The sequence below is a fragment of the Oncorhynchus mykiss genome, chromosome 8 (assembly GCF_013265735.2).
Source record: "Oncorhynchus mykiss isolate Arlee chromosome 8, USDA_OmykA_1.1, whole genome shotgun sequence".
In the NCBI taxonomy this organism is placed as follows: domain Eukaryota; kingdom Metazoa; phylum Chordata; class Actinopteri; order Salmoniformes; family Salmonidae; genus Oncorhynchus; species Oncorhynchus mykiss.
The window spans coordinates 52,904,591-52,931,143 of NC_048572.1; the positions used below are offsets into that span (position 1 = coordinate 52,904,591).

A 26,553-nucleotide genomic window follows, 5' to 3' on the forward strand; every position below is an offset into this window, starting at 1 on the left:
TGTCGTATTCCATTGGTGTCAGCACATCACTCACACAACTCTGCTGTCTTCGCTTTAAGAATCTCCTGTAGAAACTGGCCATCAACATACTATGGCAATCCACTGTCCATCCATGTCCCAGAGAGTATATATATCTTACTGAACTCAGACCATAGAGGACTCATCTGTGCCATTTTATAGCGTATGTGACAGCATAAGGCAGCGCCTTTCAGGCTACAACCCATAACCATAGGAGCTCCCACACAGTTGACTATGTTAAAATGGCGCTGTCCGTGCATAAACAGCCTTTTGGCCACTAGAGGCCTCTACCATTCTCTATAGCCTCTTTTATACCTGGTTCTAACATGCATCCTTTGTCTTGTCCTCCATTCTGATTGTGCCCACATTTTCAGATGGGGGTGTAGATGATTAAAAGACACATTTTGATCAGATTGTGATGTTCCTTGCCACCCCCAGAGGTAGTCAGGCATGTATTGTGCCTTGATATCTTACAAGTGTAGATGGTGAAAACATTTAAATAATTATTCCGTCTTCTAAAAACATTGACAGGATGCACCATCGACTTATGGCGTCAATATCTCTTTAAACAAATATTATTTTGAAAGAATAGCTGTTAAATCATTTGCATACAGGGATGAACCAGGAACTTGTCAGCGGACGAATATGAGACACATTTTAATAGGCTTCAACCATGTGAAAATATGGGCACAATGAGAATGTGGACAAGATCAGGACAAAGGATACATATTAGCGCCAGGTATAAACGAGGATTACAACTCAGACCAAGCTGGGTCTGGCTTTTGAGAAATAGCATGGAATTATACTGAACAAAAATATAAATGCAATATCCAACAATTTCAAAGATATTACTGAGTTACAATTCATAAGGAAATCAGTCAATTGAAATAAATTAATTAGGCCCTAATCTATGGATTTCACGACTGGGCAGGGGTGCAGGCATGGGTGGGCCTGGGAGAGCATAGGGGAGCCAGGCCCAGCCAATCAGAATTTGTTTTTTCCCAACAAAGGGGCTTTATTAGACAGAAATACTCCTCAGCACCCTTTTATTGCCACCAGCACAAGGTGCACCTGTGTAATGATCATGCTGTTTAATCAGCTTCTTGATATGCCACCCCTGTTAGGTGGATGGATTATCTTGGCAAAATGAGAAATGCTCACTAACAGGGATATAAACATTTGTGCACAAAATTTGAGAGAAATAATGGAACATTTCTGGAATTTTTTATTTCAGCTCATGGGATCAACACTTTACATGTTGCATTTATATTTTTGTTCAGTGCATGATCCTTTGAAGTCAAGGTAAGTGGATAACTAAAATGTGATCTGTCTTATAAGTATCTACACCTCTGGCAGAAAAGTAGTTGGCACTAATTTATCTTCATTAATCCAGGAGAAGCATTGAAAGCAAGTTCCCCTTATTAAGCTACAATGTAACCTTCAGTCATGTTCAACTTTGCAAATACGTGATGTAATGAAAGCCAGATGACCTTTGACTCCCTTAAAATATGTTTTTTTTTTAAAGATGCAATGGTGTGTTGAACGCTTGCTTTATTTGCTATGCTAGGCCCACAACTGTACACCAGGCAGTGGGAACGAGACTAGCTGAAACTAAATGAACTTGGGCTGTCCTCGAAGTCCAGAGAGGTACTGATCAATGTACTCAATGTACTGGAACTTCAGCTTAGTAATACAGAAAAGTTTCTTAACACTCCAAATGGTACATAAGCAGTATTAAGAGTCAGCACACAGAAAAAATCTCAATTCTGTAAACAAAGTTTAATGTTAATCAATGCATGAGGTTTTCAACACGCTTTTCAGAAAAGCATTTGATTTACTTAATACAAGCTAACAAAATAGAACCTGCATTTCCTACAAAAGAAAATGTATATAGTATGAAACCAGCCTAATATTGCAAGCACCAATTACATTTTCCCACTTGGACATATATACAGTATATATACACTCAAATGAAATACTGTAAGTACAGTTTGCAATCTCTTTTTTTTTTAAGTATTGGAATGTGTGTCCTGTACTTGTCTGTATTCCTGCAAAAAGTGCCTTCACAATGGCCTGAAGTCTTAAGTTAATTAACAAAGGGGAAAAAAATTGCTAATAGATTAAAAACTAGAAAAATAACCTTTAAAGTGTCATCGGGGCGAGTGGGTCTTCACAGCTGGGGCAGTTTGTCCACAGGGGTGTCGAATTTGAAGTCCGGGGGGAAGAGGTCAGCTGCACGGGGGTAGATGAGTCGGTACGACTGTCTGATTGTGACGTCTGCCACACCGGCGATGTCTCCAATCTCTGTCCAAAAAGGAAGAGGATTTGCAGAAATGACTACTGGTGCTTTAAGTCTTCAGACCATTGGTGATAATTGTGTTCTCAGAAATATGAGTTCCCCAACATTCAGAAACAGTTTGTGTGAGCTCTCAAGTCAGAAATACACGTGTGGACCACAAACGGCACACTGTTGTGCTGTTCTTCGTGCCTGAAATGTACTGAACCGTGTTTTAAAGTTTATAGACAAACACAAATAGTTCAGATTCAGCCCATCAAGAAGACCTTAAAAAGACAACCACCACCACTATCTCCACCATCCTCCCACCCACAACCTCACCTTTCTGGGTCTTCTTCTCAGCGGAGGCCTGGGAGGCCATGTAGATGGCGGCGGCGGCCACAGAGATGGGGCTCCTGCCGGGCACCAGGTCCTGCTCCACGGCCTTCCGGGCGATGTAGGTGGCCGCCATCTGCACCTGCTTCGGCAGGCCCAGGTTGGAGCAGAAGCGGGACATGAAGTCTCCGGTGGTGATGAGGTCCACGCTGGTCTCCAGGGCCTTGAGGATCAGCTTGAAGCAGCGGCCGATCTCCTTCTTGGAGATGCGGGACACGGCGCAGATCTCTGCGGGGCATGGATGACAACAAGGGAGTCATTAGTGAAACCTTCCGGGACGTTTTAATAAGACATGCAAGAGAGAACATTTGAAAACGAAAATAGAAATCCCTGTTTCAGTCAGTTTTCCTCTGTTTGGTGCCTAATGAACACGATTCCAGGTATATTTCATAACCGTGAAGTCTTGATTTAAGATTTGTAGCAACCGAAACAACCAGCACAAGCACTCACTCTAAGACGTTGCTTGGAACATGCTAATATGATCTTAAAACCATAGATGATATAGATGATTCGATATGTAATTCCATGCTCTAAACATCCTCTTTAGAGGAGCTCACCTTTAAACGTCCGAGGCACGCCCTCTTGTCTGCAGGCGATGTAAAGGCAGGCTGATGCGATGGCGTCGTTGGCCCGCCCCTTCAGGCTCTTCTGTTCGTACACTTGCTTAAATAAGTTATTTGTTCGGTCCTGTGGGTCAAAGACAACATTTACCCTCAGTTTGCTGTGAACAATCATATAGTTTAGTTCAGAGAAAACCTGCTAAAGAACTTGAGTTTTGGAAATAGATGAATCAGTTAGCTAGCTAGCTACTAGGTTCCACAAAAGCTAAACAACTGAAAGTAGAAGAGAGAACGGGACTCACTATGATATTCCTTGGTAGGTTGATCCGGTCGGCCATGGTGGTAATCTCTTTGAAGGCGTTTAGCATGGCACGGTCTGAACTGCTCATGGTCCGCCGGTTCTGGTACTTGGAGTTGCCGAACTCGTCAAAACTAGCCGCCCCTGTTCCCTATGGTGACAACAGAATTGTTGGAACCATTAGTGATATAGACTTACTACCTGGTAAATCTTACGACAATTAAGTATCTTATGGAAACCTATGGAACCTGGTGAAGGCCATATCACACAAAAAAAGAGGAGCAGATATTTTATTTTCATTGAATTTCTTTGTCTGGCGCCACTAAGACCACGAACATAAAAATTGTTTTAAGCATCTTTCTCTGTAAGTGGTGACTATAGCTAGGTGGCAGGGCCTCTGTGCCAGTTGTGGCGCCAAGTAGGATGGCCAATGTGTGTACTTACCTTGCTGATCATGGTGGTCAAGTCTCCCCCGTTGAGGAGTGGGTTCTGGGCGTCGCCCACTCTAGACGGGTCTTTGGTGGCTTTCTCATTGGTGAAGGTCCTCCACTCTGAGCCGACGTCAATCACCCTGTCACCTGGGAAACCACACACATTACTGGGCTCCCGAGTGGCGCAGCGGTCTAAGTGCTAGAGGCGTCACTACAGACGCTGGTTCGATTCCAGGCTGTATCCCAACCGGCCGTGATTGGGAGTCCCATAGGGCGGCGCACAATTGGCCCAGCGTCGTCCTTGTTAGGGTTTGGCCGGGGTTATGCCGTCATTGTAAATAAGAATTTGTTCTTAACCGACTTGCCTAGTTTAAAAAAAAAAGGTTAAATAAAAATCTACATGGGGCTAAGCTCAAATACGTTTAAACAACTTCCTTTCCACATTTACCTTACTTTATCTCCTTGAGCACTTACATGAAAACATAAAGGAGGTAAAAGCGATAAACATCAAGCACCCACTGTATTGATTTCACCATCATAGCATAATAGCGTGATGTATTGTTGTCCCTACTTTCCTGCCCTTTGTGCTGTTGTCTGTGCAAAATAATGTTTGTACCATGTGTTGGGCCATGTTGTATTGCTACCATGTTGTGTTGCTACCATGCTGTGTTTTCATGTGCTGCTGCCATGCTATGTTGTTGTCTTAGGTCTCTCTTTTTGTAGTGTTGTGGTGTCTCTCTTGTCGTGATGTGTGTTTTGTACTGTATTTTTATTTTATTTTTAATCCCACCCCTGTCCCCCCGCAGGACACCTTTTTCCTTCTGGTAGGCCGTTTGTTCTTAACTGACTTGCCTTGTTAAATAAAATAACTTGGTGGAAGCATTATTTTGTTTATTTAAGTCTTTCCTTTTGTGACAAAAAGAGAAGAGGATATTCACTATTAGGAAGGGAAGCGGTATTCAGTGACACTGGGACCAGGGCCAACACTTAATAAATGTAAATAAGAAGAGTAACTACAGTTGAAATCGGAAGTTTACATACACTTAGGTTGGAGTCATTAAAACTCATTTTTCAACCACTCCACAAATTTCTTGTAAACAAACTATAGTTTTGGCAAGTCGGTTAGGACATGTACTTTGTGCATGACAAAAGTAATTTGTCCAAAAAGTAATTTGTCCAACAATTGTTTACAGACAGATAATTTCACTTATAATTCAGAGTGTAGATTAGGATATGTTTTTATTTGATACATTTTGGAATACGTCTGAAACGTAACAAAATGTGGCAAAGGGGAAGGGGTCTGAATACTTTCCCGAATGCACCATCTGTTCGGGATAAAGAAAATGCAAAACATCACTGAATTCAAGCGATCTGTTTACAGGTCCGCAACAATTTCCAATTGTTTTTGTCTTTCAGGAACGGTCAGAAAGGATACAACAAATGTCACTTCAAAAGGAAACATTCTGCCGACACCTCCCAAAGACATTTGATCAAGTTCGCCATTGCTATTTCCTTTAGACACTATGTCGTCCTAATACCAAAGTATACAGCAAATAAGGGCGTTATTGTCACCATAACAGGTAAATGATGGGCGATTTTCCGGCAGAGTTATAACGCTCGTTCACGTGCGCACTGTTTTACGTCACTTTAATAATGTTTACATACTATTTGACCCACTTCAAATGTATATACTGTATTCTAGTCAATGATCATCCTATATAATTACTGCTGTAACACAACTTTTCCATTCATATACTGTCCATAATATCTATACACACACCATAATATCTATACACACACCATAATATACATACAGTTGAAGTCGGAAGTTTACATACACTTAGGTTGGAGTCATTAAAACGTGTATTTCAGCCACTCCACAAATTTCTTTTTAACAAACTGTAGTTTTGGCAAGTCGGTTAGGACATCTACTTTGTGCATGACACAAGTCATTTTTCCAGCAATTGTTTATAGACAGATTATTTCACTTATAATTCACTGTATCACAATTCCAGTGGGTCAGAAGTTTACATACACTAAGTTGACTGTGCCTTTAAACAGCTTTGAAAAGTCCAGAAAATGATGTCATGGCTTTAGAAGTTTCTGATAGGCTAATTGACATAATTTGAGCCAGTTGGAGGTGAACCTGTGGATGTATTTCAAGGCCTACCTTCAAACTCAGTGCCTCTTTTCTTGATATCATGGGAAGATCAAAAGAAATCAGCCAAGACCTCAGAAAAAAATGGTACATCAGACTCAGGTACATCCTGTTTCCATGGATCATCCTTGAGATGTTTCTACAACTTGGAGTCCACCTGTGGACATGACATGGAAAGGCACACACCGCACAGTTGACAGTGCATGTCAGAGCAAAAACCAAGCCATGAGGTCGAAGGAATTGTCCGTAGAGCTCCGAGACAGGATTGCGTTGAGGCACAGATCTGGGGAAGAGTACCAAAACATTCTGCAGCATTGAAGGTCCCAAAGAACACAGTGATATCCAAAATTCTTAAATGAAAGAAGTTTGGAACCACCAACACTCTTCTTAGAGCTGGCAGCCCAGCCAAACCAAGCAATCGGTGGAGAAGGGCCTTGGTCAGGGAGGTGACCAAGAACACAATGGTCACTCTTACAGAGCTCTAGGCTTCCTCTGTGGAGATGGGAGAACCTTCCAGAAGGACATCCATCTCGGCAGCACTCCACCAATCAGGCCTTTATGGTAGAGTGGCCAGACGGAAGACACTCCTCAGTAAAAGGCACAAGAATTTTCCAAAAGGCACCTAAAGGATTCTCAGACCATGAGAAACAAGATTCTCTGGTCTGATGAAACCAAGATTGAACTCGTTAGCCTGAATGCCAAGCGTCACTTCTGGAGGAAACCTGGCACCATCCCTACGATGAAGCATGGCTGTGGCAGCGTCATGCTGCCGGGATGTTTTTCAGGGGCAAGTACTGAGAGTCTAGTCAGGATCGAGGGAAAGATGAAAGGACCAAAGTACAGAGAGATCCTTGATGAAAACCCAAGCTCCCGAGTGGTGCAGCGGTCTAAGCCACTGCATCTCAGTGCTAGAGGCGTCAGTACAGACCCTTGTTTGATCCTGGGCTGTATCACAACCGGCCATGATCGGGAATCCCATAGGGTGGTGCACAATTGGCCCAGCGTCATCCGGGTTAGGGGAGGGTTTGGCAGTCATTGTAAAATAAGAATTTGTTCTTAACTGACTTGCCAAGTTAAATAAAGGTTAACGACCCTAAGCACACAGCCAAGACAACGCAGGAGTGGCTTCGGGACAAGTCTGAATGTCCTTGAGTCGCCCAGCCAAAGCCAGGAACTTGATCCTGGTCGAACATCTCTGGAGAGACCTGAAAATAGCTGTGCAGTGATGCTCCCCATCAAACCTGACAGAGTGTCAGAGAAGAATGGGAGAAACTCCCCAAATACAGGTATGCCAAGCTTGTAGCGTCATACCCAAGAAGACTCTGTAGGCTGTAATCGCTGCCAAAGGTGCTTCAACAAAGTACTGAGTAAAGGGTCTGAATACTTATGTAACTGTAATATTTCCATTTTTTTTTAATACATTTGCAAAAAATCTAAAAACATGTCTTTGCTTTGTCATTATGGGGTATTGTGTTGATGAGAGTGGGGGGAACAATTTAATCCATTTGAGAAAAAAGGCTATAACGGGGTATGAATACTTTCCGAATGGGACTCAAAATGGGAGTCCCATAGGACTGTTACGTTCAGATAGAGCCCTGTAATGCAATCTGTTGCTCTAACTAGGGTGGCTTTTCCAAGGCCGTCTAAGGGAGGCGTGGACAGATTTGATTCTATTGCATCTTTGACATGATGTTATGTTTCTATCATTTCCTGGTATTATGCACTCTAGCTATGTGACAGGTCTTTAGTCCCCCTCTGCTCCCAATTTCTTTTTTTTTACCCTTTCTTGTGTGTACTTTACTGTATTTATACTTGGGATATATCTTTTCAACATGAACAATTCAAAAATCGCTGGAGGACATCTGTAAGGGCCCTGCTGCTCAAGTCACATCACAAACAACAGTACAAACACATCATTCCCCTGAACTAGAGGTTAGGACTGTGTCTGTAGAAGTGTAGGCCCAGAAGTTTCGAGTTTTAATGTCACGGGCACAAGTACAGTGAAATGCCTTTCTAAACCCAACAATCCAGCGATCAATATCAATGTAGTACTAACAAATAACACGAGGAAGAACAAAAACACACAAGAAATAAAGAAAATAAATAAGACAACGAGAAAGTAAGCGCTATATACAAGGTCAGTTCCAATACCATGTAGAACAAACAACGTGTAGGAATACTGGAGTGATAGAGGTAGATACAGTGGGGCAAAAAAGTATTTAGTCAGCCACCAATTGTGCAAGTTGTCCCACTTAAAAAGATGAGAGGCCTGTAATTTTCATTATAGGTACACTTCAACTATGACAGACAAAATGAGAAGAAAAAAAATCAAGAAAATCACATTGTAGGATTTTTAATGAATTTATTTGCAAATTATGGTGGAAAATAAGTATTTGGTCACCTACAAACAAGCAAGATTTCTGGCTCTCACAGACCTGTAACTTCTTCTTTAAGAGGCTCCTCTGTCCTCCACTCGTTACCTGTATTAATGGCACCTGTTTGAACTTGTTATCAGTATGACGTTGAAGGAGAGTTTGTTGTCCCGGCACCACACTGCCAGGTCACTGACCACCTCCCGCCACCAGTGATCAGGCCTACCACCGTCGTGTCATCAGCAAACTTGATGTCGGAGTCGCAGTCGTGGGTGAACAGGGGGTGTTGAGGGTCACCGTGGGGTCAGTGTGGCAGCCGTGATGTTGCCTACCCTCACTATCTGGAGTCGGCCCGTCAGGAAGTCCAGGATCCAGTTGCAGAGGGAGGTGTTCAGTCCCAGGGTCCTAAGCTTGGTGACGAGCTTGGAGGGGACAATAGCGTTGAATGCTGAGCTGTAGTCAATGAACAGCATTCTCAAGTAGGTATTCCTCTTATTTAGGTAGGTGAGGGCAGTGTGGAGTGCAATTGAGATTGCGTCGTCTATGGATATGTTTGGGCGGTATGCAAATTGGAGAGGGTCTATGGTGTCTGGGATGATCGAGTTATTGTGTGCCATTACCAGCCTTTCAAAGCAATTCATGATTACAGATGTGAGTGCTACAGAGCGGTAGTCATTGTGGCATGAAGCCTTAGAGTTCTTGGGAACAGGAATGATGGTGGCCATCTTAAAACATGTGGGGATTACAGACTGGGACAAGGAGAGGTTGAAAATTACTGTGAATATGTCTGCCAGTTGATCTGCATATGCTCTGAGAAAGCACCCTAGAATACCATCCGGCCCCACAGCCTTGCGAGTGTTGACTTGATTAAAGACCTTACGTCGGCCTCAGAGAGTGAGATCACCCAGTCCTCTGGTTCGGTGGGGACTCTCACGCACGGTATGGTGTTGTTATTGTCGAAGCATGCATAAAATGCGTTGAGCTTGTCTAGTAGAGAGGCATCGTTGGGCAGATCACGTCTGGGTCTTCCTTTGTAATCCGTAACGGTCTGTAGCCCCTGCCACATGCGACGGAGCCTGTGTAATCTGATTCCACTTTATTCCTATATTGTCCTTTTGATCGTTTGACGACTCTACGGAGGTCGTAGGGGACTTCTTGCACTTGTTCCTGTCCTCAGCCGTAGCATCAGGGTTGTCTGCGATGGCTCTATGTGCAGTAGCCCTGTCCTTTAGTTTAACGCCAACCTCTGTGTTACTCCAGGGACTTTTGATTGGGGAAGCAGCGACCCTTCACTGTTGGGATGTCGCCAATGCATTTCCTTATGAAGCCAGTGACACAGGTGGTTAGCTCATCGATGTTATAGGCGGAGTATCGGAACATATTCCAATCAGCGCTTGCAAAGCAATCCTGTAGCATAATCTCTGATTCTGATGACCATTTCTCAATGGAACGAGTCATGGGTATTGTTTGAGCTTCTGCTTGCAAAAAGGAAGCAGGAGTCATGATCTGACTTGCCCGAATCGCGAACGAGGGAGGGCTTTGTATGCTTGCTTGTGGGTAGAGTAACAGTGGTCTAGGACTATCGCCCCTAGTGGCAAAGGAGACATGTTGATGGAAGTTGGGCATCACATGTCTTAATGACGCGGAATTAGCAAGGCAGCCAGGTTCCGGATGTAAGTTTTCTTGCTTGTTTACAGCCTCATACAGTTGGTTAAGTGCCAGCTTGTTAGATTTCATGTCCTGAGGTGGAATTTATACAACAGTCACGATAACAGCTGAAAACTCCCTCGGGAGGTAGAAGGTGGGCATTTGACAATCAGGTATTCCAAGACTTGTGAACAATGGGTCGAGACTACCACTGAGCTCGAGTCAGAACACTATTTGTTGTTGATTAAGAGGCTCATCTCTCCCCTCTCGATTTCCCTGACTCTACTGTCCTGTCCGCTCGGTTAATCGAGAATCCATCGAATTGGATAGCCATGGGGGGTCTTGTCCGAAAGCAATGTTTTAAAAAAGCAGAAAATATTGCAGGTTCGAGGGAAAAAAGCTGAGAATATTGCAGGTTCGAGAGTCCCGTTGGTAACAGAGCCGTGATCAGAGGTCATCCATCTTATTATCAATTGGCCAATAGAATGAAGGGAAGAGGTAGCCGGTTTTCCTTTCACCTTAATCTCGCCAGGATTTCCCCTAACATGCATCTAACACTGGCAATTTCTCTTGGGTTCCCCCTGAAAATTGGGTCAGAATTACAGAAAGAGCCCAGGGCAGATGAGTCACAGTTGAAGCCGGAATTGGGGTAAGTAACTGCTGATCCGATGTTCAAAAGTCCTTGTTGGTTATAAGAAAGCAAATTAGAGAAAATAAAGCACCTAAGGCCTCTGTGTATGTTATGTTACGCTATTTACCTACTGCAAAGACCTCATCCATACAGATAAGGCTTTGTGACAGTCTGTTGACAGATGTGTGTGCGTGCGTGCGTGCATACGTGTATTACTATCCTCATGGGTACCGGAAATCTCCAACAGTCCCCACAAGGATAGTAAAACAAGGATAATTCTCTCTCATGGGGTCATTTCCCACATCCCAATGGCGACAAAGGCTATTTTAAGCTTATGGGTTAGGTTTAGGTTTACAATAAGGGTTAGGGATTTTGAATGGAAATACATTTTAGGTCCCCGCAAGGATAGTAAAACATATGCTATGTGTGTGCAGCCTATCACTCACCCACTACAAGGCCACACTCGGGGCAGATCATATCCCCTGCTCTGTAGTCTTCCACCAGCATGGCGTCTGGGTGGTTGGGGCACTGCACCTTAGGAAGGGCCAGGCCGTCTCCACTGCAAGTAAAGAATAGATCCCAGAGGTCAGCCAACAAGTGACCTCTTACCTTTGACCCTGCCTCGTGAGAGATAACCCAGCACTGGGTGTGATTGTACTTATCTCCATAATGCTGGTTTACTGCCAAGGACATGGTACTACTTAACTCTATACACTTCAGTGAACACTGCACAGTTGATAAAGCCGATTGACACTGCTCAAGGTGAGGAAGTATGTTGTTTAGTTTGTTGGCAAATTATGATAATGATAGGGAAATCTTATAGGCCGTTTAAAATTGTACACAAATTGTGAAGCATGCCAGACTGTCTTTCCTTTAATCTGAGAAATATGAGGATCATATTTACCTTTAATAATATAAAAACAAAAGGCACTTCTGAAAATGACATACAATGTTGCAAAAGCAATTATGGCTGCCTGGTTTACAACAGTAACTGTTCACAAGCATCAACACCAGTCATTATGTTACTTGTTTATTGATCGAATATGTATATGCATAGCAAGATAAATGGACTGGGGAGTAGGCATACTACAAGACTAATACAGAAAGCCACTGCAGCGATTGTGTCAACATAATGTAAATGAGTTTCCAAACTAAATTATGATTCTGTGGTGATGTGGCCAAAAAACGTTGGACAATGGGACCCAAAAAATGGGCTTCCAGCGTTTCCGAAAATCATCCTCGACACCAATTCGGTTCTACAATACCAAAACATAACATTTAGATAACGGACTTGGTGGCAACCTTTGGCTAGTGAAAAGTGAAAACAAGATATTTTGAGACAGCCAGTGAAATAAATTGCTGGTTAAACAACCCAATCAACTTGCCGTGTCCTTGTGACAATTTTCTATTCAATGGCTGAATGACTTCTCATGATTAAATCACTGTCTAGGTGTCCGTTGACACTCGGCTACTGTAAATACATTAATGTAGCTAGCAAATTGGATTTAGCCAGCTGAGCTGGCCAGACAACATCACCTTGCGAAGTTGCGACATCACCCATCCCTAAAAGCATTGCTTATTGACACTCGCGTTTGCATCATGATTTGGAAGTTAGATACCATGTTGCGCTACCTAACGTTATAACGGATGTTTACAAACAATATGATCAAGTTGACATGATATACGATCGAGACAATGTGTAAAATTGTGTTTTGATAACGTTAGTGTTTTTGGTAGGCTAGCGAAGGTTAGCTAAAAGTCAGTAATGGACATTCCGGCGGCTATGATGGAAAACACTTAGAAACAAGCGTCTCTCCGTGTTAATCGCCATCACCACCCATTGATCAATAACTTTCACTTTCCCATATGAAAAGACACTGATGCAAAACACAGAAAACAGCTTGGGATACATATTGTACACACCGGCTTGTTGATGCCATGTTCGCTAGCTACTTCTTTATAACGCGAACAATGGCTTCTTCTACCTTTTATATATGTATTTTTTTCGGCCCACGTGGTTAAATGATGACGGAAGGGCAAAAGGTTCAAACTTAAAAAAGCGATTAAAATATGAGGACCGGAAATAGACTACTTGCAAAAGTATAATATACTGTCACAGATCAATGCTTTTGACACTTCAAAATTGATCAAATTTACTCCCTGAGCATAACATGGAAGTGAATAAAGATAATCAAGTGTAACCAAAAGGCGAAACCATTTAAACAAACTTGTGGATTTTTGTGTGTTTGTGTCTCTCAAACTTTATAAAGAAAAAGTAATCTTATTATGCTGGGTTATTTTTGCAATGAATACTAGCCAACACCTCTTCAAGCTGGGCAGCTGGAACAAATCCCCCAGCCCTGTTTCCATCAGAGATTAATATTTTCACTTGCCAGCCACTAAAGAAAAAAAGCACTTCCATGCTGGGTTATGTGTACCGTGTTGCCTACATGGGAAAACGTGCTCAAACAGCAATGGTAGTGACATAACCTTACTTAACCCCATTCAACAAACTGACTCAACTCTGAACAGCCAATACAGCAGTCTCACTTTGTAGGAGCCGTAGCAGACAGGCCTGTCTATGAAGCTGTCAGAGGCGGCATTGTCTCTGTGTGCCAGCCTGTGTCCCTATCCTCGTGCTAGTCTCGGACTGTATTGCCTTGATTCTCTCTCACCGACACAACCCCTGTACTATTGACCTCAAAATCTCTGGTTGGACGACAGAGAATTTAAAGAGAAATCAAATGTTTCACAAATCATTTATGACTGTATTACAATGACTGTGGCATGCACCTTGAGCTGTTTGGATTACATTGATTAATGGATTACATTGCCATAAATAAACAAGCCTTGTCAGCAGCACATATTTTATTCAATTGCACGATGTCCAATGACATTGAAGACTAGTAGGAGGTGAATATAATTATTCTCCTTTCACCTGTAAGACAACAGCAGGTGGAGCTAAATCCAGAAATGTCAGATACGGCCATTATTAAAGGCTCTTTCAGGCTTTCAAATGCTAAATACTAAATCACATCATTATTGTACTCAAGTCTCATGATGAATTAACGTACAGAATGAATCTATATCAATTATGTAAAGATTCATTCCTCTGAATATCTGAGATTCTCAAAGGAAAGGCAAGATCTGCCAGATCTTACAACACCAGGACGCCTGGATACGTATTTTACGTGTCAGCTGACCACATCACATTGTTCACGTGCTTGTCACGATCAACCACGTGGCATATGTTATAGCAATCTGTCAGTCGATGACACAGTCAATGACGTGGCACGCAACCATTGGTTGATGCAAGCAACACACTAGTGACACATTAGTGACACACTAGTGATGATGTCACACTAATGGTGATGCGTCATCCTGGTGAGCAATCTCATCCAACTGTGGGTAATGCTGCCAGCACTGTGTGGTGTGAGTCCCTGAGTCCCATCTGAGCACAATGGTTATTATCTCATCTGCACTGATGAACACAAACAACACTCTCAATGAGTCCCACAGAACACCATACAGCTAGACAGTACATGGCAAGTGGTACCGGAGCGCCAAGTCTAGGTCCAAGAGGCTTCTTAACCGCTTCTACCCACAAGAGATAAGACTCCTGAACAGCTAATCAAATGGCTACCCAGACTATTTGCATTCCAGCCATTATTGCATTCCAGCCATTATTATGTGCCGTCCTCCCCTCAGCAGCCTCCATTGGTTCTTACATCAGCCTACATCAACTGACTGTTCCCCACCTGAGCCACCCCAGGCTGTTGACATTCTTTATCAGCCATGATTACTGATTCAGACGTGAAAATGCACAGACATATCAGTAACCCGTGAATATAAGGCTGTAGCTGTAGTCACTTGGAATTATTACTTATAATATTACAATCTGGTATACTGGGATTGGGGACATGTCGTGCTTACTAGTCATCAATTGTCATGGAAAGAGGTGTGTCTGAGATTATGTTTTCATCTGGGAAGTTCATGCAAATTCAGGAGGGACTAGGCTACTAATTAGGTAGTTATGATGTATGCACTTTCCAGACAGCACATAAAATCATTAACTGTTATGATTGCCTCAGGTGTTCCTCAAGGGCTGATGGGTGAAGGGTGTTGTAATATGAGATTTTCTTTGGTAAGGGAAGGAGGGATCTCAAGCTTTTGAGTAATTTACTATGTGTTCAGCTCTTTGTCAACACATGACCTGGTTGCTAAGAACATGTGGTGGGTACGTCCGTACGTCTGCTGCTGTCCCTGGGGGCCGGTCCTCATTACACAACAGCTCCACCGATTCTCCATTGTTGTGACCATGACCACAACCCTGTATGCAAAATGTCCTTTTGTAAGAAAGCCAGAGGCAAAGTCATTATTATTCATGAGTTGCATTGGGTGATTGGTTGAGCCTTTTTGGGTGAATGAGGTCACACAGATGCGCTGCAGAGCCATCTGATTGGGCGCATCTTTGCCCAACCACATCATATGTTATAGCAATCTGTCAGTTAATGACGGACGATGACGTGGCACGCAACCATTGGTTAATGCATGCAACGTCTGAGCAGGGGAATGCAACCTTTAGCTTGCTTGCTGGCATGAGCAGTGAACACTCTCCATGTACTTTTAAGGGCCAGCGTGCTGCCCTGTTCTGAGCCAACTGCAATTTTCCCAAGTCCCTCTTTGTGGCACCTGACCACAATATCGAACAGTAGTCTAGGTGCAACAAAACTAGGGCCTGTAGGACCTGCCTTGTTGACAGTGATGTTAAGAAAGCAGAGCAGCACTTTATTATGGACAGACTTCTCCCCATCTTAACTGATGTTGTATCAATATTTTTGACCATGACACCTCAACTTGCTCAATTTCCACATTATTCATTACGAGATGTAGTTGATGTTTAGGGTTTAGTGAATTATTTGTCCAAAGTACAATGCTTTTAATTTTGGAAATATTTAGGACTGTCACGTTCTGACCTTTGTTTCCTTTGTTGTGTATTTATTTAGTATGGTCAGGGCGTGAGTTGGGTGGGCAGTCTATGTTTGTTTTTCTATGATTTGGGTATTTCTATGTTTCGGCCCAGTATGGTTCTCAATCAGAGGCAGGTGTCATTAGTTGTCTCTGATTGAGAATCATACTTAGGTAGCCTGGGTTGCACTGTTTGTTTGTGGGTGATCAGTACTTTCTTGATTAAAGATTTACCATGGACACTTACCACGCCGCATATTGGTCCTCTGATCCTTTTCACCTCTCCTCTTCAGATGAAGAGGAGGACGACCGTGACAAGGACGAACTTATTCCTTGCTACCCATTCCGAAACTAACTACAGCTCTTTGTTAAGTGTTGCAGTCATTTCAGTCACTGTAGTAGCTAACGGGTATAGTGTTGAGTCATCCATATACACAGACACAATGGCTTTACTTATGTCGTTAGTGAAGATTGAAAAAAGCAAGGGGCATAAACAGCTACCCTGGGGAATTCCTGATTCTACATGGTTTATGTTTGAGAGACTTCCATTAAAGGACACCCTCTATGTTTCTGTTAGACAAGTAACTTTTTATCCACATTATAGCAGGGGGTGTAAATCCATTACACAAGTTTTTCCAGCAGCAGACTATGCTCGATAATGTCGAAAGTTGCACTGAAGTCTAGCAAGAGAGCCCCCCACATTAACTTGATCATTTTCTCTCAGCCAATCATCAGTCATTTGTGTAAGTGCTGTGCTTGTTGAGTGTCCTTCCCTATAAGCATGCTGAAAGTCTGTTGTCTATTTGTCTACTGTAAAATAGCATTGTATCTGGTCAAACACCCTTTTTCCCAGAAGTTTACAAAGGGTTGGTAACAGGCTGATTAGTCAGCTATATGAGCTAGTAAAGGGGGCTTCACCATTTTTGGGTAGAGGAATGACTTTAACTTCCCTCCAAGAGCCGAGTTGGCTTTTTCCCAAAAATGTAATTTAAAGTAGTCCAAAGCTTTTTACTACCATTATTTATATCATTTATCTTTGATTCATAGTATAGTTTATTTTAATTTTGTTTAGTCACATGATTTCTTAATTTGCAGTACATTTGCCAATCAGTTGGGGTGCCAGACATATATGCCATGCCTTTTTCCTCATCCCTCTCAACCATACAGTTTTTCAATCCAAGGGTCCAAGTTTCCATTCATCCCCCTCCTCTCCCCTATAACTATTCCCCAGGTCGTTGCTGTAAAAGAACGTGTTCTCAGTCAACTTACCTGATAAAATAACGGATAAATAAAAATACATTGAAAAAGGGGATTTAACAGTTTTTACAGTCATTTTCTTAACGGGTACTTGCTTATTAATAACTGGAATAAGCAATTTCATAAATGTGTCAAGTGCAACGTCTGGTTGCTCCTCATTACAAGCTACAGCTCATGTAACCCAACATTGCATGCTCTGATATTGCTAAAATTGAAATACAAGTAGTCAGCTATTGGGTTCAAGTCCGGGCTCTGGCTGGGCCACTCAAGGCCATTCAGTGACTTGTCCTGAAGCCACTCCTGCGTTGTCTTTGCTGTGTGCTTAGGGTTGTTTTCCTGTTGGAAGGTGAACCTTCACCCCCGCTCTGGTTCTCCCATCTCCACAGAGAAACTCTAGAGGTCATCGGGTTCTTGGTCACCTCCCTGATCAAGGCCTTTCTCCCCTGATTGCTCAGTTTGGCTGGGCGGCCAGCATCTTGACGGTTCCAAACCTCTTCCATTTAAGAATGATGGAGGCCACTGTGTTCTTGGGGACCTTCAATGATGCAGAAATGTTTTGGTACCCTTCCCCAGATCTGTGCCTCGATACAATCCTGTCTCAGGGGGCTCTACGGACTATTCCTTCAACCTCATGGCTTGGTTTTTGCACTGACATGCACTGTCAACTGTGGGACCATATATAGACAGGTGTGTGCCTTTCCAAATCATGTCCAATCAATTGAAATTACCGCAGGTGGACTCCAATCAAGTTGTGGAAACGTCTCAAGAATGATCAATGGAAAAGGATGCACCTGAGTTCAAGACTGTAAGCTTACATTTTTTGGTAGACAGCCTTTCAAGTCAAAATGATCTCTCATTCAGTGCTGTACGGCTGTGCCTGACAAATACATACAGTTACACAAGTGGTCTGAGACAGTCAAAGGTTTCTCTGTGGATGTAATATGTTCAGCCTCTTGCAATTACATCAGCCCCCCACAGATTTGATTCCAAATCCATTATGGCATCCCAAATCCAATATGGTTTCCTGTATATTTAAATGAGAGACATCTTTTAGATGTGTGTACCGTACTTGTGTACTTCATACTATTTTTGTGTAATTCAACTATGTTAGGAATCCAATAGGCCTACCATAATTACACTCACACACCATTGTCTAGATATACTGTAGAAAAGGCAGCAGATTGCTTGGCAACACCATGCATTCCAAGTCACGAGCCTTTGAGGATCAAGGAAAGAGAACTCTGGACACACTACCTAGCACTGCAACTTGCAGTACCACCAACTGTGGTATAACTTGTGCCTCCAGGATTGGGCTCTTAAAGTAACCTCATTATTTAGAAGTAAGCTTTGATTCACTGCTAGTCCAGTACGGCTGCCTGAATTCAACATTACCTTCCTCTGGCTCACTGCATTTGTAATGCGCATTGCGATGTTCCGGTGCACTCTTAAGCTGTTTGCGTTGAGTAGGCACATTTTTAAAAATGACAAAATAATAATTCCACGATCCTGACTGTCTGTCCTGGAGTTGTTGACTTGGTGACCTATTGGTATAGGTTGGACGCAACTACACATGATGACAAGCGCATAAGGCAGGTGTTCACTACAATAAACCAACACAACCTGACAGTCATTGATGAGCAAAAGGCCCCTGAGGATGGTCAAACATAAACAAAGCTGCTGTATGTGATCGTGTATGGTGGGGATTGACTGTGATGAGTGGTCTTTGTGCACCATGCTCGATCGGTTCCGCCACCTCCTCTGCAATCCCTTTACTTTCCATCGATTCCCAGGGATCATCTTCAAATGTATATGTGTGGAGCTGTGCCACGTCTCTCATAATCATGGTCTATGACCTACACTCTAAGTAACCTCTAGGTCACCCTCACAGGTTCTGTCATTCTCCTTATCTCCTGCTGGGCCTGCCCCAGACAGTAATCACAGCCAGCTAGCTACCCACCGTAAATATCGCCCAACTAATCATCCTACCTGACTTAAAAATTATTATACAGGAATATGTAGCACGTGAACACCACAACTTTTTACCACATTCAGCATTAAAAAAACACAGGTCCATTAGGTGTTGGAAAGATCCAAGGGCAGGTCTGTTTGTGACAGCCCTTTCACATTCTCTCCTTCACAACCAGACAACCAACCATTCCACTACTGGTGTATCCAGTGCATAATTCAGGCTAAGATAACATTCCACTTAGTAAATGGGTCTCGTTGGCATGCAAGCTGCACCTGCTGAGTGCCTGCACTCAACTGTTGTAGAAATGGAAACTGATCACCACACAGCCCTGAATACCCCGTCAGTCATACAGGAAGGATACTGCCCTTGTTCGCTGCAGCTTGCCCAGAATGACCAGTTAACTGTGCAACCTGGTAAGGCACCTGAACTACAACCACTACTGGCTACTGTGTCTCCTCGGACCTGTTAGGACACACTCATGTCTTGCTCACCTCAAAGACTTAGAATTCACCTGGCACACTTAGTGGGGAAAAGAGGGGAGATGTTAGAGCTGTACATTCTGTATACGCTACTAGAGTGGCTGACTGTTGTATTACAGGTTGCTTTCCTGTAACTTGGTTACTCTGCTATTCGCTTGTATCCTAAAAAAAAACATGAACACACATTGAACAACTAGTTGGCTTCAGCTATTCAAACCCAACAGTGGCATGGCGGTACCACTCATAGTCCAAGTTAAACCAAGAGCCGTTTGAAACATTTTGAAAGACAGAATAACACAATACTAAATTAACCGGGGCAATTTATATGCTGGCACGGGTGTTTGAGTGTAATTATGTTGGCCATAATGGATTCAGAATAAAAATGTATTTACACCAAAACAGTTTTTATGGGCATGATTAAAAATGCTTCTCATCTACAAAAATTCATATTTACATGTGATTTGACCTCCATCAAATGGTAGTATGACAGCCATATTGGTCCATATGCTAAAACAGGTTATATCCACGATGAGTCTTCTATCTCTTTGACAACGTGCACAGTCGTCCACTTTATGTCAGTTCATTTGTAAACAACCTAACCATTACACAATTTCTATTCTCGCTCAAATAAGCCTCAAGTTGAAAATGAGCAATTCATTGTTTTGTCGCCCAAATTTAACGCTCTCTTTCACCCCCCCCCCCCCCCCCCCCCCCCGATTACAATAGTCACTGTATTTTTTGTCAGGCAGGACCATACAACACTGAATAAGAGCACATTTGACTTGGAAAGCTGTCAGTAAATCAGCTACTAAAATGTTAAGCCTACACAATTATTAATAGTTGCTATTTCCACCTATTGAATCTCTGTGTTTACAGGTCTATATTTCCAAGAAGCAGTAAGGTATCCTAATGCTGTTTGTTTGTGTATGTGGGACAGACAACTGTCTATATCAGAGCTTGCAATATCGGGTTTCATGAGTTTCTGGCCCATCCCCCCCTTAAGCCGCAAATTATTCTGCACTTCTAGAGGTAAGGGGTGTATCACAATATCGATCAACTTAACCACTTTTGCAAATCCATTTTGTAAATGGGAGACATTAGAGATGTGAACAAATATGTTTGTTTTGTTCTACCTTGGGTAGGGGTATCTCAAAAATGTATAGGCTTTGCCACTAGCTTATAGTGTAAAATGTATCTTCTGTGTGTCTGCCACTATATACAGTTCTGGCATCAGATCTCTGCTGTTTGTTAATCACAATCCATCTCAGGTCACTGTAGAATTCTCTCTTTGTTATGTTATAACAGTATCCCCCACATTCTGAAATTGCATTTTTGTCCCCCCCAGTTTTATCATTGGAATGTGATACAAAACGAGGCACCAGTGTGCTTTAGGACCATGCGGACGCCTCCGAGCATCGGGTAGGCTGTTTTTATCCGACAATTTTTTTGTTTTGTTATGTCCCCCCACTTCTAAAACCAAAGTTGTGCCCCTGTAATAAACAATAACAATACAAATGTAAGAAAAAGTTTAAGGGACACAATTTTTTATATGCAGATTTTTTGTTGTCGTTACAATTTCTCTGTCATAATAATATATTTGAGTATGTCTGATCATTGGGCAATGGCTGCCCCTCCCCACCTACCAAGAATGGCTGGCCCAGTTTTCTGATAGGCTGAGCTAAGGTGGTGCAAAAATTCACATTCAAATTCAAACGTGCATCAGCAGAGAGACCAGCTCTGACTCCCACTTTTGTAACCCACTTTTTTTCTTTTTTTTCTGGTTCTGCTGGTCCAAGAACCTTGTCTGCGCTGAGAAATTATCTAGGTTTAGCACCGACAGACCAGCTGCTGCTGCAGAAGACAGTCGAGGTAGGGAGAAAACAGAAAAAAAGAGACACACTGACACAGACTTAGCCTACTGCTGCCAGTTAATATTGTGGCTGTATATCGTGTGAAACAGTAGGCTAATTAACACTTAATTGTTAATTAACGCTCAATTCAGGGAAGGCGGGATTCAGGGAAATGCATATGACAGGCACTAACTAGCAATAGTCTAAAAAGTCATTAGATTGGATTTTATAACACATACGCCAATAGCCATCTATTAGACATTAAATACAGTGCTACTGCTTTTTATCAAATACAAGTCATTATGTATTACAATGAAACACTGAATTAATGCATAATATTTGCTAAATAATCTCTGTTAAAGGTCAATTCAGGGACTGTGTATTTTAAATGTTTATTTTCTTCTGAATATCAGTTTCTTCAGCCAGCGAGTGGGTCTTATGAGCTGTAGTAATGACTGACCCTGGTGTCAAATTACATTACATAGCCACTGCAGGCTGGAAAGCCCTGCCTATATCCTGTCTATTTCATTTGCTGAAAGGCCTGTCACGCAGCACTGTCAAACAAAGCACAACGCTGGAAATCTATCTTCATAAACTAGTCCTGGCATCATTCTATGACAAACACAGAAGGAGAGAGAGTGACTCAGCCAGGGGACCAGGAACCACCAGCCTGAGAAGGGAGACATGAAAGGAAGGTAAGATAGTCACTGGGGAGCTGTAATCTATACTTCATCTTGTTGACCCTCCGGAGAACCTTGAACAGCCCCACAAACCGGGGGCTCAGCTTCTTGCAGGGCAGGCAGAGTGGGAGGTTCCTGGTGGAGAGCCAGACACGATCACCAAGATGGAACAAGGGAGTCTTACTGCGGTGGCAATCCGTCTGCTCCTTCTGACAGTGGACGGCGCACTGGAGTCTCACGTGGTCATCGCTTCACACTTCTGCGCGCCTGAACCACACGTCACAGACCACAAGGGCTATGACCCGAGAGGGAGAAATTATGGGTGCATTCAGGACCCCCTCCTGAATCGTAGAGATGGGACAGGGCATTAGCTTTGGGTCAGTGTGATGTCAAATCTAGTAAAGAAAAGGGCCCACCTTGCTTGGCACGGGTTCAGCCGCCTCGCTGTCCGTATGTACTCCAGGTTCTGATGGTCGGTGAGTATGACGAATGGGTCCTTGGCACCCTCCAACCTGTGTCTACACTCCTCTAATGCCAACTTCACTGCCAGGAGCTCTCGATCGCCAACGTCATAATTTCTCTACAGGGGATTATTTCTTAGAGTAATATGTACAAAAATAAAATTTCTGTGGATTACCTTGTCACTGAGAAAGGACAGCCCCCACACCCACCTCTGAAGCGTCCACCTCCACCACAAAGGGTAGCGTCGGATCAGGGTGTTTGAGCAATGGGGCGGAGGTGAAACGCCCCTTCAGTAGGCGGAAGGCCTTGTCAGTTGCTGGACTCCACACCAACCTATGGGGACCACCCTTGAGGAGAGAGATGAGAGGAGAGGCGATGGAGCTAAAGTTCCTGATGAAATGGTGGTAGAAGTTGGCAAACCCCAAAAACCGCTGTAACCCCTTTATGGCGGTTGGGACTGGCCATGACCTGACCAGATCTACCTTCTTAACGTCCATCATCACTCCTTGCAGCCTGATCTGGTAGCCTAGAAAGGAAACAGCTTCCTGATGAAATTGGCACCACTGCCTTGACATATAGTTGGTTGGCCAGGAGGCATTCCAGAACTACTCGGACGTGAGCGATGTGATCCTCCAAGGTAGCAGAGTAGGCCAGGATGTTGTCGATATACACGACCACCTGGCATCCGAGCATGTCCTGGAACACCTCGTTAACGAATGCTTGGAACACAGAGAGCATTGGCTTAGCCAAAAGGCATCACCAAGTACTCATAGTGACCAGATATCATGCTGAAAGCTGTCTTCCATTCATCCCCCTCCCGGATGCGGATGAGATTGTATGCACTCTGCAGCTCTGTAATCAATAGATGGGCGTAATCCTCCATCCTTCTTTGACACGAAAAAGAAGCCTGCAGATGCAGGAGAGGTGGACGTGCGGATGAATCCCTGTTGGAGCACCTCATGGATGTACTCCTCCATGGCCTTGGTTTCAGCCACCGACAGAGGGTAGATGTGTCTGCGCGAGGGCGCAAAGCCTGCAAGCAGGTCGGTTGCATATTACCTCCCGCAGGTCCTGGTATACCTCCGGGATGTTGGGCTGAGGAGCAACCACAGGACTCTCAACCGACATAGAACCACCGGGGATGGGAAAGTAGGTCCTCCGGTATTCGGGTGCCCAGTCTGTGATTTTCATCCTCAACCATGAGATGGTAGGGTTATGGCATTGGAGCCATGGGAGGCCGAGGATGATCTTGTGAGCTGGTGCACTAAGGATGAAGAAGGGAATGTTCTCTTGACTCCACGGTGAGGTTGAGTGGTGTGGTGATGTGTCTGATGGTCCCGGAGCCTGGTGGCAGATTTATCAAGGAAACGGAGAGGAGAGCGGGTATGAGGTGATGTTATGAGAGGAGGCAAGTGTTTGGTTAATAAAGTAGGCATTTGTTTTCTTCTTTGTCTAATAGTACCGGATGGGTAACAAGGTAGTTCAAAGGTCCATAATAAACCATTTAACAGGGCATTTATAAATTGTGTGTTCACTTTTTGCAGTCCTTAATCTAAAGTAAGTGCTCTTTATAATGTAGAAATACTTAATAAATGTGACCAGTAATAATTTCTTACAAAAAGATTGACATGCCATGCCATTGGTAGACATTCCTGCAGTACCTGCAGTGGTGAACCGTCATTCAGGACAGGTGGGGCATTTTTTGGGGGTGGGGTTGCATATTATTTTGGCATTAATACGTGTCACATATCAGTTTGCAAACAATGTAGAAACAAATATTTGTGTTAATAAAGCTGCATGCAAACATGGTCTCTTTTTTGCTTTCTTGAGTAATGTAGCTCCAAAATGCAGCTGTTTCAGCCTAGCTAGTGCTTTCTGTGGTGTTGGTGGGGCAGCCAGCGGAAAATACGGAGCGTAGGGGTTGGTAATGTTCTCTAGTTGCGCCATGATTGGCTCAATGTTCTGTCACTCATGGGGACACTACATCACCTGCAAAACCGCAAAAAAATGGTGAGAGCTCGAAAATTCAAGCCCCTTGGGTGCTGCCATATATTTAAAATTAGAAGTGCTCATTCAAGAAGGCTCAAGGTCACGGGCCACAGACAAAATGACGTCAAATCACATTATATCTACCGTAACTTTGATTGGACTGATCATGTCAACATCATACTTTCAAAATCTTAGCTAGCAAGCAGTCATCATCATGAATCAAGTCGACAATCTACTGGCAAATCCTTTTCATTCCTTGTCATATGAAGAGAAATTATAGCGAAAACATATCGGTGCTCATCGGCCATTGGACATAAACATTACACAACAAGTTGGAAATCGCAAATTCAACAACGATATGTGGGTAGGAATCAGTGGCTAACTGCAAGCTTTGCAAAGCAATCGTTAGCCTGTTATTCAAATCAAATCAAATCAAATTTTATTTGTCACATACACATGGTTAGCAGATGTTAATGCGAGTGTAGCGAAATGCTTGTGCTTCTAGTTCCGACAATGCAGTAATAACCAACAAGTAATCTAACTAACAATTCCAAAACTACTGTCTTATACACAGTGTAAGGGGATAAAGAATATGTACATAAAGATATATGGATGAGTGATGGTACAGAGCGGCATAGGCAAGATACAGTAGATGGTATTGAGTACAGCATACACACATGAGATGAGCATGTAAACAAAGTGGCACAGTTAAAGTGGCCAGTGATACATGTATTACACAAGGATGCAGTAGATGATGTAGAGTACAGTACATACGTATACATATGAGATTAATAATGTAGGGTATGTAAACATTATATTAGGTAGCATTGTTTAAAGTGGCTAGTGATATATTTTACATCATTTCCCATCAATTCCCATTATTAAAGTGGCTGGAGTTGAGTCAGTGTGTTGGCAGCAGCCACTCAATGTTAGTGGTGGCTGTTTAACAGTCTGATGGCCTTGAGATAGAAGCTGTTTTTCAGTCTCTCGGTCCCAGCTTTGATGCACCTGTACTGACCTCGCCTTCTGGATGATAGCGGGGTGAACAGGCAGTGGCTCGGGTGGTTGTTGTCCTTGGTGATCTTTATGGCCTTCCTGTAACATCGGGTGGTGTAGGTGTCCTGGAGGGCAGGTAGTTTGCCCCCGGTGATGCGTTGTGCAGACCTCACTACCCTCTGGAGAGCCTTACGGTTGTGGGCGGAGCGGTTGCCGTACCAGGCGGTGATACAGCCCGCCAGGATGCTCTCGATTGTGCATCTGTAGAAGTTTGTGAGTGCTTTTGGTGACAAGCCGAATTTCTTCAGCCTCCTGAGGTTGAAGAGGCGCTGCTGCGCCTTCTTCGCGATGCTGTCTGTGTGAGTGGACCAATTCAGTTTGTCTGTGATGTGTATGCCGAGGAACTTAAAACTTACTACCCTCTCCACTACTGTTCCATCGATGTGGATAGGGGGGTGTTCCCTCTGCTGTTTCCTGAAGTCCACAATCATCTCCTTAGTTTTGTTGATGTTGAGTGTGAGGTTATTTTCCTGACACCACACTCCGAGGGCCCTCACCTCCTCCCTGTAGGCCGTCTCGTCGTTGTTGGTAATCAAGCCTACCACTGTTGTGTCGTCCGCAAACTTGATGATTGAGTTGGAGGCGTGCGTGGCCACGCAGTCGTGGGTGAACAGGGAGTACAGGAGAGGGCTCAGAACGCACCCTTGTGGGGCCCCAGTGTTGAGGATCAGCGGGGTGGAGATGTTGTTGCCTACCCTCACCACCTGGGGGCGGCCCGTCAGGAAGTCCAGTACCCAGTTGCAAAGGGCGGGGTCGAGACCCAGGGTCTCGAGCTTGATGACGAGCTTGGAGGGTACTATGGTGTTGAATGCCGAGCTGTAGTCGATGAACAGCATTCTCACATAGGTATTCCTCTTGTCCAGATGGGTTAGGGCATTGTGCAGTGTGGTTGAGATTGCATCGTCTGTGGACCTATTTGGGCGGTAAGCAAATTGGAGTGGGTCTAGGGTGTCAGGTAGGGTGGAGGTGATATGGTCCTTGACTAGTCTCTCAAAGCACTTCATGATGACAGAAGTGAGTGCTACGGGGCGGTAGTCGTTTAGCTCAGTTACCTTAG

General features: G+C 43.6%; 1 protein-coding gene across 1 annotated transcript; it reads right to left on the minus strand.

Annotated features, from left to right (window-relative positions):
• Nucleotides 1-1,776: 1,776 nt before the first annotated feature.
• LOC110530090 (transcription initiation factor IIB) lies at nucleotides 1,777-12,847 on the minus strand. Its single transcript, XM_021612892.2, has 7 exons — nucleotides 12,710-12,847; nucleotides 11,233-11,345; nucleotides 3,992-4,125; nucleotides 3,552-3,698; nucleotides 3,247-3,376; nucleotides 2,636-2,917; nucleotides 1,777-2,322 (listed from the first exon to the last, which is right to left on the minus strand). Exons 1-7 carry the CDS (start codon nucleotides 12,724-12,726, stop codon nucleotides 2,189-2,191), a joined length of 957 nt encoding a protein of 318 aa, XP_021468567.1. The 5' UTR covers nucleotides 12,727-12,847; the 3' UTR covers nucleotides 1,777-2,188.
• Nucleotides 12,848-26,553: the final 13,706 nt, after the last annotated feature.

What these genes read in the sequence shown, in the direction of transcription:
- LOC110530090 (XM_021612892.2), bottom strand. An exon ending in TGACCACCATGATCAGCAAG is followed by an intron (nt 3,699 to 3,991) that starts GTAAGTACACAC and finishes TTGTCACCATAG; the next exon opens with GGAACAGGGGCGGCTAGTTT. An exon ending in TGAGAAGAAGACCCAGAAAG is followed by an intron (nt 2,323 to 2,635) that starts GTGAGGTTGTGG and finishes CTTTTTGGACAG; the next exon opens with AGATTGGAGACATCGCCGGT.